At 44.4% G+C, this 18,000-nt stretch overlaps 2 protein-coding genes across 2 annotated transcripts; both read left to right on the top strand.

Moving 5' to 3' along the window:
- Nucleotides 1–8,529: 8,529 nt before the first annotated feature.
- Nucleotides 8,530–9,586, top strand: LOC104395495 (transcription factor HES-5-like). The gene is made up of 3 exons (XM_010005202.1): nt 8,530–8,595; nt 8,911–9,103; nt 9,321–9,586. The coding sequence occupies exons 1-3, from the start codon at nt 8,530–8,532 to the stop codon at nt 9,584–9,586; spliced, it is 525 nt and encodes a 174-aa protein (XP_010003504.1).
- Nucleotides 9,587–16,834: 7,248 nt separating this feature from the next.
- HES5 (hes family bHLH transcription factor 5) lies at nt 16,835–17,631 on the top strand. The gene is made up of 4 exons (XM_010005201.1): nt 16,835–16,856; nt 16,926–16,984; nt 17,117–17,303; nt 17,387–17,631. Exons 2-4 carry the CDS (start codon nt 16,931–16,933, stop codon nt 17,629–17,631), a joined length of 486 nt encoding a protein of 161 aa, XP_010003503.1. The 5' UTR covers nt 16,835–16,856; nt 16,926–16,930.
- The last annotated feature ends 369 nt before the right edge of the window (nt 17,632–18,000 follow it).

Here is an 18,000-nt window from a genome sequence, read left to right as displayed (position 1 = left end):
GAATCTGTGCATTATTCCATTCCTGCACCAGAAGGCTTTTATTTTGGGGAGGACAAACTAACTTGGTGAGAACTGCATAGTCACGCTAGCCTGAACCACCTTTCCCCTTGGTCTTGATAGAATTTTTGCTAAATTCACCATTACAACATTTAGCTCAAGTTAAAAGAGAATTAAAACCTCTATCTCCTTTCTTGCTCTGAGCAAGTAACTTCCATACACCTTCCTGAAGGAATGAACTGTACGAGACAAAAATGCCTGCTTGATTTTCCTCAAGATCCCAAGCATCAGGTCCTGTTCCATGCCTTTTACTGTGTGCACTTGAGACATGATGGACCTTTTTTCTCCTGCTGTTTAATAACTACACAGTTGTGCATCGTTGCTGTAACCCAAATCTTCAGACTTCCTGCCATCAACTCTGCCACTGACACAGTGAAGCATGAGTCTGGGAGCAGGTGAAGGCACATCATGCTCTATGACATACACCCCAAGGATGTGGCAAGTCCCTTAATGCCTGTACCTGATAACCTTATGTGGCCTTGAGAAATTCACTTAACTCTAGTGCTGGAGGACTCAAATATTTAGAATGTATGTGGTAATAAAAAAATACAGTATTCAATGTATTATTGTGAGGTGTATGTAACAGTGAATTTATCCCCAATGGTAAATATACTGAGGTTCCTACTTCCTTACTCTTTTGCATATTAATTTTAAAGCATCTAGTATAAAGGCATATATTTTAAATAGCTTTTAATTTTCTATTTGTTTTCACAGTCTTTGAAGGGGAAAAGGGCCAATTGCTGACCATCTTCGAAGAGTTACTCAAATTAGATGCTCAGTTACCCCAAACACATGCTCTGCTTCTGTTTTGGTAGGAAATCCTAAAGAAAAGCATTAGCAAACATTCCTCCCTATTATAAAGTTAGCAGAGTCAGTGGACCTTACACTAAGGATAATGAGTTCTCAATTACCTTCCACCATGGTTCCAAATATATATATTGCATAGAAATCTTACGAGGATCATGTCTGAAATATGGCATTAGCAATAGCCTTCCCCCAGCATCCCTGCCAGATGTTAGTCTTTAGGAAGACTTAAAGATGCTGTTGCTTTCCCAAGCCTTGAGAGATGCTCATTGCTCCTCTCCTGAAACGTGCTGCCCAGATGGCCTTTTGGGAGCTGGGTTTCCCACTGAACACAATGCAGAGGCAAAGCACCATTGCTAATGCAGTTTGTAGTCAGGCACACTTCCTTTATGACAGGAATGACTATAGTTAAGAAATGGTGTGGGAAACTCAGAGATACCCAAACTTCCATAGCCTTATGTTAGTAAGTGCCATCATGTATGGGCAGGCCAGCTTTGATAAAGAGAACAGCACGAGACAGGGGCTGAGCAGCCTGGGGCAGGGGCAGCCTGACTGTCAGGTGACCCCTGGCAGCAGAGAGAATCTCTTGGTCTCTGTCAATAACTCCAAGGACAGCCCTTAGCAAAAAAAGGGCTTTATTCTTCTGGGCAAAACTGAGGCAATGCCTGCCCTCCAGCAGAGGACCTACAAGCTGGTAGGAGGAAATAGGTCCTGTATTTAACCCCCCCCTATTTAAATTACAGCAAACAGCAATTCAGATTAACATGCCAGGGCAATTAAGTATTGGAGGAGCTTCCTTATCTGTTTGCAGCAGTTTCCATAAACATACAAGCAGCCTGACTATCATCAAGGGGCTGTATTTTCTGGGACATATTAAACAAATCTGGGGAATTAAAGAGGTAAGAAGAATATGTGGCTCAGAAATCTCAGGGTGGGCCAAAGCCACCCCTGCCATCTTCAGTGGGACAATTTTCTTTGGCCTTACTGGTGAGTGAGCAAGATTCTGCTCCTGCAGCTCTTTTCCCAGTAATTTCCTGCTAGCCTTTCCTCATGCTGCCACTCGGTAGTCCCCTGTTTGAGGCTGGCATAATTTCTGTTTGCCTGCATAGCTTCCTTCAGTTTTTCCCTTTTAGTCAAGGTTTATTTTCCCTTCATGAAGTTTTTCTAATCTGATTTTTCGTTCTGTCACTTTTTGCCCCCTCTGTCACAGGCAGATGTGGTTTGAGGACCGGAGTGTCTTACAGACCCGTGGACTGTGTGAGTGTGGAGTTTCTTCCAGTTTCCCACACTGCTCTTCTATTCACTGCATTCAGGCAGAGGATAAAGGAAGTGTGCCATGCTACAAGCTGAATTAGAAATGGTGTTTGACTTCCCTTTGTACTTCACAGAAACCTTGCTCTGGGTAGACCATCTGCATAGCACTCGCTGCAGAGAAAACCATTGATCAAGGCCTGTCAGCCCAGCTGGGGGAACTTGGGAAAGTAATTCCTTGTGCCACTTCAGTTCTTTGGGGCTTAACATCTGGCTGGAGGGAGAGGCGACAGTTGATGGTTTAACAGTCTTGCTTCCTTTCAAGTTTGGGATGCTGTTTTGATCCCTGATAAGCCTTTTTGAAATCCTGATTTTAATAACATGGAAAGCATCCAGAAGACTAAGAATAATGCTCTGGCTTTGCATTTTCAAAGTGCCTTACAAATACCAGCTAATGAATTCTCAGCAACCTCCTCTGAGATAAGGATGTATTATTAGTGATGTTTTACAAAGGAAGAAAAATAAGGCAGACAGGAGAAAACCAAAATGCCAATATTTCAAATAGCCTGCTGCCTGCACTGCTCCTATTGCCAAGTGGCCTATTGGAGACAGCTGGTTTGCAAAGATGCTTGGCACTTACTTTTGTTTTAATCAGCTTTTGCATCTCTGAATAGGAGCCAACTCCCTAGCTTACAGGAGAATTTGGATTACAAGCCCGACCACACTCACAGCCATGCACCACCTAGATCAGCAGATGCAAAAGTTCTCCTTTGTACTCCAGTTCAGTAGTGGTTTTTGAAAATGCTATTTAGTACAGTTTGCTCAAGCCCGTAGAAGATGCACTCACAACTTTGATCAGGAAATACTAAATAATCTATTTAGCAGAAAATAACTTGATCTCTCTAGAAAATAAACCAAGTTTTAATTTGTGTATTCATGCTCCTGAAGACCTCTCAAAACCTCAGTCTTAAGCTGCAGCTGTCCTTAGTCCTTGTGCAGATCTGTCTGTCAGTACCATCCAATTTTGACCAGCTGCCTCCCAGTGCCTATGGTTATTCTGGGCTTGGAGCAGAACATAGCAAAGATGTTCCCCAGTCCTCCAAACTCCACCTGCCTGGCAAGACAGGATCTGACACTAAGCCCCAAGACACTTTCACCAGACAAACATCACTGTGCTCTCTGCAGCATGGTGACTGACAGCTGCCAAGAAAGAGAAAGTGGATTCTGGTAGAAGCTCACATCCCAAAACTCAGGCTGACCTTAAGGGAAGGGGAAAACTTTAGTGGGACATATGGGAGTATCAGTTTCAGGTTACAAACTTGTTCCCAAGGTAGGGAACAATTAAACGAGGCTCAGGGGATGCCAGGGAAGTCTGTGACTATTATCTCCCCTCTCCACTCCTGCCCTAGCTAGAGCTGAGTGATTAAATATCTGACACATGCAGACAGGATTAATTGCTGCTCTTAATGAGGGGAGAGGTGACTGCTCTCCCCTCTGGCATCAACACACCATTGCCACCTTGTCAATGACAGCAAGTGGTTGCTGGGGCCAGGCCTCACAAACCACACTCCCAAATCTCAATCTGCTCCTCTGAAATATCCTCTCTGCAGGACACCTTCTCCTTGAAGCAGTACTTGGTAAGTCTTGTGATTTTTATCATGAGGCTTTTAACACTTATGGTCTTCAGTAAGACATCATGTCCAAGCCTCATGAAGCTATAAATAAAATTAATTATATCAAAGTCCAAGTGCTCATTTATCAAAATGTAAGTAAAAAAAATCCATCAAAATACTTCTAATTTTATTAGAAATGAAATGTTTTTGTTAAATCCCTGATTTTTACCCCATTTATTGGTTTATTGAAGCCTGAATGTTGACATTTGAAAGGCTGGCAGTAATGCCAGATCCTCAGAGATGCTGAGTCCATTGTAACTAACTGAATACTGCCATCTTCCAAATAAAACCACCCAAAACAATGAATGAAGTGCATGAACTCGGCAGCTTTAGTCTGCTCCCTCCACTGCATTGTTAGTGACAGGCTGTTCTGCCTCAGCCAGAACTGAGTAGGTGACTGCCTGACAGAGTCTGCGTGCTGCAGCGACTTCTGGGGCGTGTGTGCTCCCACTGAAGTCAGCACTACTTGTGGTGCTTCACAGCAAAACTGGAGCCCATCTGGTAGCACGTGTGAGATGGGTGCTGGGTCTCAGCCCTGTCACTGAGGTGGGAACAGGTCCATTACTGAGAGCAGCACTAATTTGTCACTGACTGGCCTAACTACAGAGAAAGGTGCAGCTGAGTGCACGGGTAAAGGACAGGATACACCCTCTGGTTGTTTTATAGGGGGTTTTGAAGAAGGAGGGTGGTAAACATACAACATGGTGGCTCCCGCAAAGCCTGCTTCCAGGGCAATGTGTTCCTTTGAGACGTAATTGATTCCTGCCATCAGGCACCAGCCTGCTCTCCCCCAGGGTCAGCGCTTTCCCACATCCAACCCCATTATCCCACAGACCATGCCTTTTGTACAACACACTCCAGCTATTCATGTGCAAAGCAGCTGTAATCCCCAGACCTTTCAGAGTCAATATACCAGGAAATAATAAATCCCTCTTGTGCACTCTTGAATATGCCGAGAGGTGACTTGTGGGAATTTCAGCTGGGCAGAAAAATAATAAATTCTTCTTAATTTTTAATTATTTGGAATACTCACTATAGAAAGACCTTGTCATTGGTGCATGACTACTTCACGGTCACCCACACAAGCAGCTACAGAAATTGCCTTTGCCTCTAACAACCCTGAAAAATGCAGATCAAACTGTCTCATATGTTTCTTAATGATCAAAGTCTACTTTCCTTCATTTATCCACCTGGGAATGGCAGTGTATTAAGCATTCTGGATCTAAAGAAAAACTAATTAAAAAAGGCTAAATCTGTGAAGAATGTACTTTACTGTAATAAAAGGCTCCTTTTTGTCAGGGTTCTAATGTCTAAAGGAAGCAAGATAATGCCATGCTAATGACATTTAATGGAATATTTTATACAATAGATCTAAGAACAACACAACCTTTTCCCCTGAAAGGGGCAAATTTCACTACACTGCCACTCTGCTGGTCTGACAGTAGAATTATGCTTGGCTTGTGAGAGCAGAAGCCAGTCCTGAAGACCAAGTCTGGCAGGATAATTTCTTTTAAGTATTGCCTTCTACATATTGTCAAACCATTTCTTTAAACTGTTTACTGTGTAAAGCATAGTATCACTGAAACACTACAAGCAGAACACAGTAGGCAAGTCAGATGCACCCAGGGGGCTGGGAGAAGGGATCTTCATCTACAACACCACAGTAAGCAGTGGCTCGTAAGTTAAAAACTGTCAAAGGCCCATTAGTGTTCATCTCAAATAGGCTGTACCCTGTCTTTGCAAACCTCATCCAAGAAACCTCCAACAGAGTCATAAGAGTATGAGGATGATGAAGGAACGTGGCAACACTGCAGGGATTTGTGGTGGTAAAATCCAGGAATCTAAAACATTAGATATATCAACCCAACAACAGTTAGGTATGAGTGTGGCAGAGCATACAGACCCAATAGTTTCATCAAGCATTCTAAGATGATAATTTCCATACCGACATGTCAGCATAGGTCTACATTGGACCCTGTTAAGTGTTCTCACAGTTACTGCCTGCCTCAGTGATGCTGCCACTAGCACAATACCTGGGAAAGCCAGGTCAGAGACAGCTTGGTCCTAAAAAGCCTTCCATGTTACCTGTGTAAGGAAGCCTCTTCAGCAACTCCCATGGGCTGGCCTGGGGAGGAGACAAAAGCCGACTTGAGATCACACTGCACACAGGACAGATTCTGCAAGGCCCTGCTCTCCAGGCAGCTGTGGTGACAAAGGGCTATCCCAGGGAAGAAGGATCTCTGCCAGGCTCCCAACAGATGGGGAGAAAAGAAACTCCTCTGCCAGACAGAGGGAAGAGGCCACCCTCAGCACTTCCACTGAGAGAACCACTACCCCCAGAGATGTTCCTTCTCCACTTTGTTCTCCCAGGTATTCAGTATCACCAAGTGGTGCCAGAAAAGCAGGAGAACCCCTTCAGCTTTGCCCCTACCTCCCACCACAGGCACAGACAGGCTCAGCTCCCAGTTCCAAGGGAGCTCTGCAAAAGAGTTCAGCAGCACCACACCCATTTCCCAGAAGGGCAAAATGGGTCATGGTGAAGCAAGCCCAGCAGACCTGGGACAGGCGGTACTGCAGCTGAGGTGGGCATTGCTCCTGGCCACCCCAGTGAACCAGTGCCTCTGTCCTCCCTGCCCCATGTTGCCTCTTCCTCTTGGTAAACACAGATCTGAAGCCCCTGCCTGCGTGGTGAAACACGTGCTTTTCAGCCTTGCTTGGTGAAAAAGCCATGTGAGTTCATCGTGCCCTGACAGAAGAGCAGGCTCCACAAAGGAGTTATTAGCACCAGGCTCTGTGGGTTTGAATTTCTCTGCCTTTCCCATACTTTTTCGCTATTGATAACATTTCTTGTTGGGACAATAGAAGTGTGCCTTGCAACTACTCACAACATTAGTGACGGTGCTTGAGCCTGAATGATTTAAAGGAAAAGAATCCAACTCCCAAAAGACCATCTGGCTATCAGTTATAATACAGCAATAAAGGTCAGGGCTGCTTCTCAGGAGTTGAGAAAAGAATGGTTTTTGACAGTGAAGAGTCTTCAACCAGCTTGGTAGAGACCTACCTGCCAGCTTCTAGCTGCAGAGCCTGCTACCAATGCTACCTTGCTAGGAAAGGGAAAACAAAGGACAAAAACTTTTGGAGGAAGAATATAGGAAAAAGGGTAACACCTAATTATAGTTGGCAAAAGCTAGGTCATGGTCTCTGAGCTCTATCTTATTTTGTATCATAATCCTTTGACTGCTTCAAAGTGTTCATGAGATGTCTTGTCTCCTGGCTTTCCCACAAGGCAGGGAATAAAGGGCTCCAAGGACAACATCTGCCCCTCACAAAGAGCTAAGCCCATTCAGGCCCATACAATAAAACCCATGAAGCTGGCTATGTCAATGACACCTCCCTCCTTCCCGCCAACTGCCCATTAAGCTCAGGCTTCACTTCAGGATTTCTCAGTAAGAAATTGTCTCTAGCTTTCTTACCTCACTGCACACTTGTCTCCCACCATTTCCATCTCCAGATTCTCAGCCATGCTCCCATGCACAAAAAGGTAACTGGGAGCAGACAAGCACACCTCTGCCTCTGGCACTACAGGCTGGACTCTCAGATGGCAGGACACAGCACAGGACACAGCACAGGACCTCTGGTAGGTTCTGGGTTATCTTCAGTGCTGCCCCAAGGACTGTATCCAGGCTCAGATTTTTCTTGTAAGACAGAATCAGAACTGACCTGAAGTGTCCACAGAACTTCATTCTTTTTCTTGCCTTTACCACACAAGAAAGAATGTTTTTGTAATTTTAATTGAATTTTTCATGCAAATACAAGCAAGCAACAGCACTATCTCAATTTTTCAGATAAGAAAATGGAGTGGGGATGACATGCTAAAGGTTATACAGGGAGGTGACTATGTAGTCTCAGAGATCACACATACTGCAAACAGCAGCAGGTCCAGTCTGCACTGGGGCAGTGTGATAAAAACAGAGCACCAGAAATCTCAAGCAAGAAGCTGAACTGACCTCCTTGCTTAAGATCTGAATATGGGGCTCAGCTACCAAATCCCTATTTATTTGCCCTGTCCATCCAACATCCCACCATCCTGGCTGCAGATTCTCCATAGCATTTAGAAATGCCCTGAAAACAAACCTGTTGTTTCACACTGATGGTAACACTCTGGCTTAACCCTTCAAAGCACAATGACTATATGGACAAGCACAAACACACCCACACTCCACACAGCAGCACCGGGGATGCTGCCTGTCAAGTGCCCTCTCTAGGAAGGGCAGAGACATGTCCTTGGTGCTGATGATTTTGGCCCTTAGAGTGGTCCCCTTCTTTTCCCGCCTTTCCCCAGAGTGTGCCACCTCCACACCACAAACGTGACAGGCACAAGCAGGGACTCAGGAATGCTATTGATCCCAGATGACCAGCTGAAGGGTCAGTGTTTTCCCAGCTCCTGGAGCAGCCCCGAGGAGCCACACTGCACACTCCACCAGCCAGCGTGGGCAGAAGGTTATTCTCTCCAGGGCATTTGCAATCAATGTACCATGCACTAATAGATGCTTCCTCTATTGTTGAGCTGTGTGCCTGGATTGGCTGCATGGCTGTGGGAAACACCAGCAATCCCTAGACTCACGTATGTGATGAAGCATCCCAATGTATAAATAGAGGCAGTTGGGAACTGCCAAAGCAGAGTCTTAAGCTCAGGACAGCAGCCCACCCTGGGGGTCTGTGCCCAGGACTGAGAGCACTAAGAATGGCTCCCAGTAATACTCTCATGATCCACATGGAGGAGAAACTGCTGCCAAAAGAAAAAAATAAAGTAAGTAGAGCCCCTGACAGGATTAGAAAGGCTGGTCTGTGCTATGTGCAATGGGCTGCCTCTTTCAAACAAATACCACATAGGAAAAGATGAGATAAGGAGGGAGAAAATGGTCTGAAGGAAGGCAAATAGCTTAGGGAGAGATAAGTGAGACTGTATAGATTTATAAAACTAAACTGAGCAGGGAACAGGTAGGCAGCATCACAAAACTCTCCTACCTAAAGAAAGTGTCTTTGAACACGTGTATCAGGGTGTTAGAAGGGGAATTAGGTCAGGTCTCAAAATCCTTAACAATCTGCTCCATCTCTCCTACAGCTGAGGAAGCCGGTGGTGGAGAAAATGCGCCGCGACCGGATTAACAGCAGCATCGAGCAGCTGAAATTGCTGCTGGAGAAGGAGTTTCAGAGACACCAGCCCAACTCCAAGCTGGAGAAAGCTGACATCCTGGAAGTGGCTGTCAGCTACCTGAAGCAGCAGAGTCAGCTGCAGAGCCAGCTGCAGGACCAAAGTGAGTGCAGAGCATACATTGCACACCACTGCCCCAGGCCTGTGTCCTCCTGCCCAGCCCCTGAACTATGCAGGGCTGTAACACACCAGGTCCAGTCACATGAACAAGGCCCATGGATTCAGGCTTTTGAAAAAAAACTGAACACATGAATCACCACTGTCCCGTGTTTTAACTGTGATTTTAACCCAGTGCATTTGCTTCTCTCTCTCTTTTCTAGCATTCATTCACAAAAGTCTAGAGCAGGACTTCAACAGTGGATACCTGCGGTGCCTCAAGGAAGCCCTTCATTTTCTGTCCTACTATGAACCCAAGAAGGAAACACAAGTGCAGCTGATCAAGCATTTCTGCAAATCTCAGATAGGTGCAGATGTCATGTACTCCCCTACTCTGCGCAGTCCACCCCTGCCACCCTGTCTGTTTGCCAGAAAGCAACCAGCCCAGAAGACTGTGGGTTCTGCTCCTACCATCTGGAGACCTTGGTAGACCTCCTGAACTTTATTTTATATCTAAGTTTTGCTACAAAAACTAGAGGACCTGTGATTTAATAGTTCCTCTTTGAAGTAGGAAACATTGTTTTCCAAAGGTGGGAGGGGGGCAGTAATTTTTTTTCTGTCACAAGAAATGAGGGTTGCCGAGTAGTTTCCCTTCACAGTGAAGGAATGTGTTTGTGTCTTGCAGCAAATTTGCTGCTTTTATTGGTGGCTCCCATTCAAAGAGAGGAGCAAGTCCTGCAGTGATTTAGAAAGCCAAATGCCTTTCAGTTTCCATCACACTTTTGCTTGGCAAGGCTGTTGAGCCTGTGGCTGTCAGTGGAAATCTCTCTGCTAACTGCCTGGGTCACTGGTTCAAGTGCTCTATTGTCTCTAGATAATGTATTGACCTTCTAAAGAAGGAGCACTTTGAAGAATGTATTTTGTATCATAAAGAGAATGTTGTGCCTTTAACTTTTGAGTGAAAGGTGTTATTAAGAAATGCTGATTCTTCTGAAGTTCCTATGTTATTTTTAGTATACCTTCTTACAGAAAGTTATGATAACAGATAGCTCTAGGGAAAACTGTTTTAATGTCAGTATGTGCTACTCTCAGTTGAGGGGTAATTGATGCCTTTTGTAAAGGAAACAACTGTATACCTTAAGGAAAAGGGAGAGGAAAGGAGACAATAAGTATTTTATAATAATTCATTGAATATGCTAAAGAGCTTAAAAAGCTTTTATAAAGTTGTGATGTATTCATCCTGTGTGATGCTCCACTTCAGTGTCTTTGCTGTACAATACAATAAAAAATGTTTTATTCATTAATCCTTTGGTTTGAAATTATTAAACTATAATACTCCTGGACTGAGTGTTGCATGTAGACTCCTGCTGCAGTGGGAAGCTATCAGATGATGTCATATTTCTGAGCCCTTCATTCCAGTATACTTTATATTTGTGAAGTTCATTTGGCAGATAAGGGGGTCCCAAAGTCATCCCTGAGCATCTTAAATACCAACAGTTTCTCCAAAACATAACAGTTTCCTCAATAACATTCACTCACTTTTCCTCAGAAGAGTTCCTATTCATTGCTCAGTGGGGAATATTCACTCCTTATTTTCCTTTCTCTTCAAAGTAAAATAAATCTGCACTATTAGTCCACAAAACTGTTTTCTAAGCACTGTAACACATTGATTTGGATATATGACAGAGAAACCTCTCATTAGTCCAGAAAAACAATAACTGCATGAAACACCATTGGTCAACCACTTTCACTCTCCTCAGATTCTCTGGCAGAAATGCCCTCGAAAAACTTTGTTTCTAGCATATGCTTTTTTTCTGAAACAAAAGGAAACTATCTGATCTTGTCAAATAGCTGCTTAGTTAATTAAGCACTAAGCAAACTCTGATCTGCTATGCTGACAAGACCAAACTGCACCCAAATACAGCTAGCTGTACCTGGCCAGTCCTCACTCAATTTGTCATGAACCCTTTGTTATACATAAAGGCAGGGGCAAAAAGCCAGCTAGCCAGGTCAAGAACACATTGCTCTACCTCATTATGCTTGCATGGATCATTTTCATTATTATTTTACCCTGAATGCATGAGCTGGTTGAGTGCTCCTCATCTGTCTGCCAACGCAACGCAGGGTAGGGTCCTGGTACAGTTCCGCAATTCATGAGGGGCTGGTACCAATGCTGCAGATAGATTTGTTCTTCCTAATGAACAACTACATAATTCATAAGAGATATTTTTAGATTTTCTGGTTGCTTAGTGATCTTGAAAAAGCCACTTCACCTTGCTGTGCTCAACTTGTCTTTGTCAATTAGTATAACCTTCGAAATCCCAGGAAAATTCAAGCTGTTCATCCATGCCTATGCATTTTTAAATCAAGTCTAATTAAGGCTGTTTGGGGGAGTTCAGACTCAGTCAAAATGCAATATGCCCCAAAGCACACCACAACCTGACTAGACACCACAGGGACTGGGAATAGTCACACACAGCACAGAGAAGGCAGCTGCTATTATGTGGACAGTAACTTCTGCAGCTAATGTGTTAACATCCAAGTAAACCACACTGTGGATGTCACAGTTGGCAGCATCATTACAGCATAAATGGAAAACAGAAAAGGAAACCAAAGAAGAGCTGCACAAACTGAAGACTGTTGGATTTGAACCCAGTTTCTCTAGCTGTAGGCTAACACAGAAACAGGCCGTACAAATGACAACTGTGCAAAACTCATGTGAAATCACAAACTTCTCCACCCAAAACTCCTGCCACCCATAGCGGCATAAATCTGGAGCCACATGGCTACTGTCATTCAAACCACATAGTCTGATTCTCATGTTCACTGAGGCTGCACTGCATTACTCTGGCTACAGTGGGTGAGCTGAGCATGCCTCGCTGTTACCACACATGAGATTCAGACCTGCTGTTTGCAGAGTGGTGTAAGGGACTGGAAGAGTAAACACCTTCTTTCTGGGCAGGGGGAAGAAACCAAACGCCACCAGAAAGCCTCTCCAGTGGGTCAGATCTATGACTGGTGCAAGGACACTGCTTCTGCTTTTCACTAGCCAAAGCCTTGCCCCTCTGGGCTTCAGTTCACCAATTACTTAAAGGCAGACCGCCCATTTCAACAGTCTTACCACAGGAAAGGTTATGTTTACAATTTATTAATTATTATCACATAAAATAACTGAACGCAAAGCTTCTTACTGCTCCTCTGTCCCCTGGGGTGATTCTCCCCTGCTCTAACACATTCCCGCCCTTAGGGAAGATGTTGTTTATCATGCTGATCCCACAGCCCAGGAATACTCTCTTGAAAAAGCCCCTATTAACCTCAGAGTGTGGGCTTGAGTTTCTCAGAGTTTCCCACACTTTCTTCCCTATTTATGACATTCAAAGGGACCACAAAGGAAGCGTGCCTCACAACAGCCCACATTAGTGACGCTTTTTGGCTCTGCATTGTGATGACCAGCAATTCCTGTCCCGATAGACCATCTGGAGAGCTATTTTCCCAAGAAGCACATTGATCGATCAGTATTATGCAAGTGCCCTTTTAAAACTTGGGAACCTTATGCTCTTTGACACCAAATAGGTGTCTCGAGAGGGGCTGTCAGAAAGATTTTAAATCATTTAAGGAAGGCACAGAAAAAAAATAATCGTAATTATTTCTTTAAAAAACACCATCAATAGCATTTGTGAGACAGACTGACATGACTGTAGGAAATGGTCTAAAATAAAAATGCTCTAAAAATGGTATAGAAAAGAAAGCTTTATGCTGTCGAGTTGTGTACTGTAAGTAGAGCCCCAGATGTAGAGAAGCACTGATTTTGAGACCTATATCAAACAATGAAATCCTGGTTTTCTGTACTCTTCTCTCATAGTCCATCTTCCTGCAAGCCTGTTCCTACATTGCCATACACTGTCTTCTCCTCCACAGAAAGCTAAGTATCAGATGGGATAGGAAAGCTGCCCATTGGTACTACAAGTATTAGCATCTTTTGTGAAAACAGCACGTGTAGTAAGTCTGCACGTGAGCTGAAATCATCACCTACAAATCAAAAGCAGAAAGCTCCATGGTCCAGTACCAATTTCCTAGGCTAGCAGTCCTGCAGCAGGTCTGATTTCTAAACTATAATGAACACAACCTACTGATGACAGCCTTGGGGTTGGTTGTTACCTCTCCTGGATTCTCCTGTCCTGTTCCTCAACTCAATGCACACAGATTGCAACTGTAGCTCAGGGTAAAATGAGAAGCAGCATCTACACAATGTTTCTGGCCTTAGAAGAAGCTAGATTTCCTGCCTCAAACATTAGGTCTGTAAGAATAGACAATTCAGAATGGTTAAGGTTGGAAGGGAAATTAAAGATCTTCAGGTTCCAGCCTCCTTGCCACGAGCAGGGTCACTTCACACTAGACCAGGCTGCGAAAAGCCTTATCCAACCTGCCCTTGAACACCTCCAGGGAGGAGGCATCCATAACCTCCCTAGGCAGCATATTCCAGCACCTTACTACCCTCATGGTGAAGAATTTCTTCCTGATTTTTATCCTAAATCTCCTCTCTTTCAATTTAAAACCATTACCCCTTGTCCTATCACAAGCCTCTTTGGGGAAAAGGCCCTCCCCTCAGCTTTCCTGTAGCCTTTTCAGGCACTGGAAGATCCCCTCTGAGCATTCTCTTTTCCAGGCTGAATACCACCAACACTCTGCCATTGTTTGCAAACTTCTGTTTCTCCTTACACTCTGCAATATTCTATAACAAGTTAGCCTGGAAACACCTTCCTGTTTTCATGTGTGATTTTGAAGACTGCATCTTCATGGTGCCAATCTTGACTGTGATGTAGTTCACAGAAGAACAAGGCCACTAAGCAAGCAAAGCACATGTTCTGCAGCATAACTGTCGTATCTCAGAAGCAGGTCTAGATTTTACACCATCCTCCAAATAATGGAATTATTGTGTCACAGCAGTAATTGGGGGGGTTTGTTTCTTTTAATCTGTCATTACAAAAACAGGGAACCCCCTGTTTCTGAGCCTAAAACAATCAATCTTTCATTCTGGCTCTGCAGTGACAGTCAGAGAGAGGCACAAACTCCTCTCACAGATATGAAGGACAGTGACAAGGATGTGGATCAGAAACATGTTTAGTAGGACAGACTACTGCACTAAAAGCTGAACTTTAAAACAGCCCAAATTAAGCAAACTAGTTACAGACTCTTAAAAAAGAGCAACTGGATTGTCTACAGAACAAGATTTTTTTTTTCCCTTCGGGAAATCCTTGCAGAAAGTGCATACTGCCCCCAGTTTCATAATTAATAGATGCTAGGGACAGCCAGAGTGTAGGCTATTTATTATTAGTGTTTCCATTAAGTTTTCAGGCCTTAAAAATCAAACCAAGCTGATTGGGGAGGAAGATATTTGATTCTCTTATTCATTAAGAGCATACAGAGGGTAGGTGAAGCAGGCAACTGCTATATTTTCAACTGTCAGAGAGAGGGGGAGAGAAGCTGGGAGCTTGTGAGCCCAGAGGGCTGCTGTTTTGTGTGCTGGCTGCAAGGCAGCGTGCCTGGTTCACCATTCACATCAGATGGTGCGAGTCCGCAGCTCCGAGGATTTCCCACATTACCCCATTCAGAGTGTTAAACTGTCAACAAAAGAAGTGTGCCTCTGTGGGTCCCGGGAAGAAAGCTAACGCCTGCTGCACCATCTGCCCAGCATTTAAAGGAAGGGATAATGCTTTAATCAGTGGGAGTTGGTTTAGCCCTTTGGAGTCCAGGGGCATTGTGCTGAGGATAGGATGGCATTATTTAAAACCACTCATTTCATATTTCCAGAACCGAAAATTGGGTCAAAGCTTCCCTCCCATCTCCCTGTGCCTGCTGCTGCTGTAAACACATTCCTGCCCATACGGAGCATGGCAGGACCTGCTGTCCATTCCTTGTCATGTGACCCAAGGGATGCACAAAGCCTGGGCTTGACTTCAATCTCCTTAACTGCACAGGTACATGTAGGCAGGGATCACCTTGGCTGCAAGTAATACTGCTTGTGACCAGCTGACAAAATAATTCAGGGAACTATATTCCCTGTTCAGTTATAGATTTTTTACAACCATCAACAATTAAAATTATTACACCCTAATTGATCCATCTCAATGTAGAATGTCTTTGGCTGGAAAGGGAGGAGGGCAGAATGGCTGACCTATGAAAACCACTGCCATGAGAAGCCAGGACATTAACAGGGGCTTTCTAAGCTTGGGGTTAATACCGAGTTACAGAATCACCTTTTGCAGGATCATATCCTTTTATGCAACAACTCTGTCTGTTCTGGAAAACACTGCTAACTCTGTACCCATGACACAGGTTTTGACCCTGGCCTATTGAGGGGGATCCTGAGGGCAGGTGAAACAGGCTGACTGCAGCTGACAATGAAATGAAAGGTTTCCATTCTGGTGTCAAAAGGCAGACACAGCATATAGGTAGGGTTTTGATGAATATTGTGGTAAGAACCAGGTATTCAAAAAATAAGAGCCCAAATCTGCTAGCACGTTCACAACAATCTAGGCTTACTCCCTGTTCTAGCCTCTGAGTATGGAAGATAGATTAGAGAAAAAAACATTATGCCCATGCATGACTCCCCTTAAACCTGCAGAGCTCCACATACTGCAGCTGAAACCGACATGCAATCAAGCATAACTGGGAATTTGTCAATATGAGGCCTGTCTGACAGATCTTAGCTGAGACTCGCTATGCATTGAACTCTGCATTGGGGGCAGCAGATCTGAGACTGCAACCTGAAATAGCCTGAAAAAAAAGGCAGTTTTAATCGTGAATTCTATCTGGCTCTTTCCACTTCCTTATCTGTGTTCATTGCAGTACACATGGCACATACTGAGAAAACCCAAGACTGAACAAGAGCCACAGGATATCCTAAACTCTGTATTTGCATTCTGCAAGGGAGATAACACAAGCTAAGTAATATACAAGAACTGGCTTTTCACTGTATCTCAAATGTCTGCAAAGGGAAAAATATATTTAGGAGCCTTATGTGGAGAGTCAGGACCAAGGGAACAGGGATGCATTTGCAAAATAGCATGAAATTAAATAGGACATGTTTAGGAAAGGCATCATAATCATTACATGTCACAGGCTGCCACAGAAAAGCCCAGATTACCCAAACAAAAGCAAGGAAGAGCTCTGAACATAATTTAGAGGGACCTCAAGTGTTTCAACAATAGAGAGGAAAATATTTCAAGCTAACTATTTGCTACAACTTGTTCTAAAGGTTCTTCCCTCAATTTTAGTCCTTAGTTGCCCAAAAATTATCTGGTACTGTATTCATCTAAGCACGGTTTAATGTCAATGAAAGGGTTTAGTCCCTCTAATTCTGCATCTTTTCCTTTTCAACCTCCCTTCTGGTCGTGGGCACAGAGCATTATCTCTCCCTGGATCAGTCTTCTGTGCTTAATTTCACCACAGCCTGGGAAAACGCAGCACATTGAGATGTTGACGTTCCAAACATCAGGCAGAAGTTGGATTATAATGACGGCAAAGCTTTCCCACGTTCTTCCCCCAGCTCCGTAACGCCAAGCCCTATTGTGTCACACACTCCCCAGTCCACCTGCTCCTTTGGGAGCAGGGTATTATCCCCAGGCAATTCACAGTCAATTTGCCATGCTGTAATAGATGCTTTCTCTATTGTCCCAGGGCACGCAAGGATTGGCTATCGACTGTGGGAAATTCCAAGTCGCTTAGGACCCATACATTTGTATGCAGCCACTTCGTATAAATAGAGGGACTCCCAGCTCCCTTCCCCACCCGCTCACCAGCAAGCTCCGAGCTTAAACCAGCACTTGGGATAATGGCACCCAGCACCCTCTCCCTGCAAATTCTAACGCCCAAAGAGAAGAACAGAGTAAGTATCTGCTGTCTCTGATCACAAGGGTAAAGGGCTGAGAAGGGCTGAAATCCTTAAGCAACAGGTTATATGGAGAGGGGAATGGAAAAGCCTCAATGCTAACTGTCCCCTTCCCATTTTGTGTTACAGCTCAGGAAACCTATCGTAGAAAAACTGCGCCGCGACCGGATTAACAGCAGCATCGAGCAGCTGAAACTGCTGCTGGAGAAGGAATTTCAGAGACACCAGCCCAACTCCAAGCTAGAGAAAGCTGACATCCTGGAGATGACTGTCAGCTACCTGAAATACAGCCGAGGTGAGTACACCCCCCCATCACGTTTGCTGCCCTTTTAGGCAAAACTCCAGCCTGAGCCTCCCTGTGTAACACTTCTCTCTCTTCTGCCCTTGCAGCTTTTGCAGCCTCTGCCAAAAACCTACAGCAGGATTATTGTGAAGGGTATGCCTGGTGCCTCAAGGAAGCTCTGCAATTTCTGTCTCTCCATTCAGCCAACACAGAAACCCGGATGAAGCTGATCCGCCATTTCCAGAGGTCACAAGCAGTGCCTAAGGACTCTGGTTCTTCTTCTCTACCTACTTCCACCCACCAGCCCTCTGCAAAACAAGCAGCACCGAAACCATCCTGCAGCCTCTGGAGGCCTTGGTAGGCCGAGAGTACACTTTTGTGTTTCCTGGACATTTGCTTGTATTCCAGAGGAGATTGTGACTTGCTATACAAGTCCCCCCCACTCCTCTCATAAGTAGGGAAGAATGTTTTTCTTTTGCAGAGCATTACTATGCTCGGATGTTTGCATCCCTTCTCCCAGAAGGACTGAAATGATCCCACCACGTGGAGAATAAGTTATTCTAAAAGAATGTGAGATGTAATCCTCCTGCCAGGAGGACTGAGAGGAGTTGTTCAGAGAGGAACACTGACTGTTCTTAACCTTAGTGAGGTTGCATATGTATATCTTTTGAGAAAGCAGTAACTTCTAAGATGTTTGGGCTAGCATTTTCAAAAGTGTCCATTCAGGAGG

Source organism: Chaetura pelagica, unplaced genomic scaffold (genome assembly GCF_000747805.2).
Source record: "Chaetura pelagica isolate M959 unplaced genomic scaffold, ChaPel_1.0 scaffold159, whole genome shotgun sequence".
Lineage (NCBI taxonomy): Eukaryota > Metazoa > Chordata > Aves > Apodiformes > Apodidae > Chaetura > Chaetura pelagica.
This window is presented reverse-complemented; position numbering and strand designations above follow the sequence as displayed.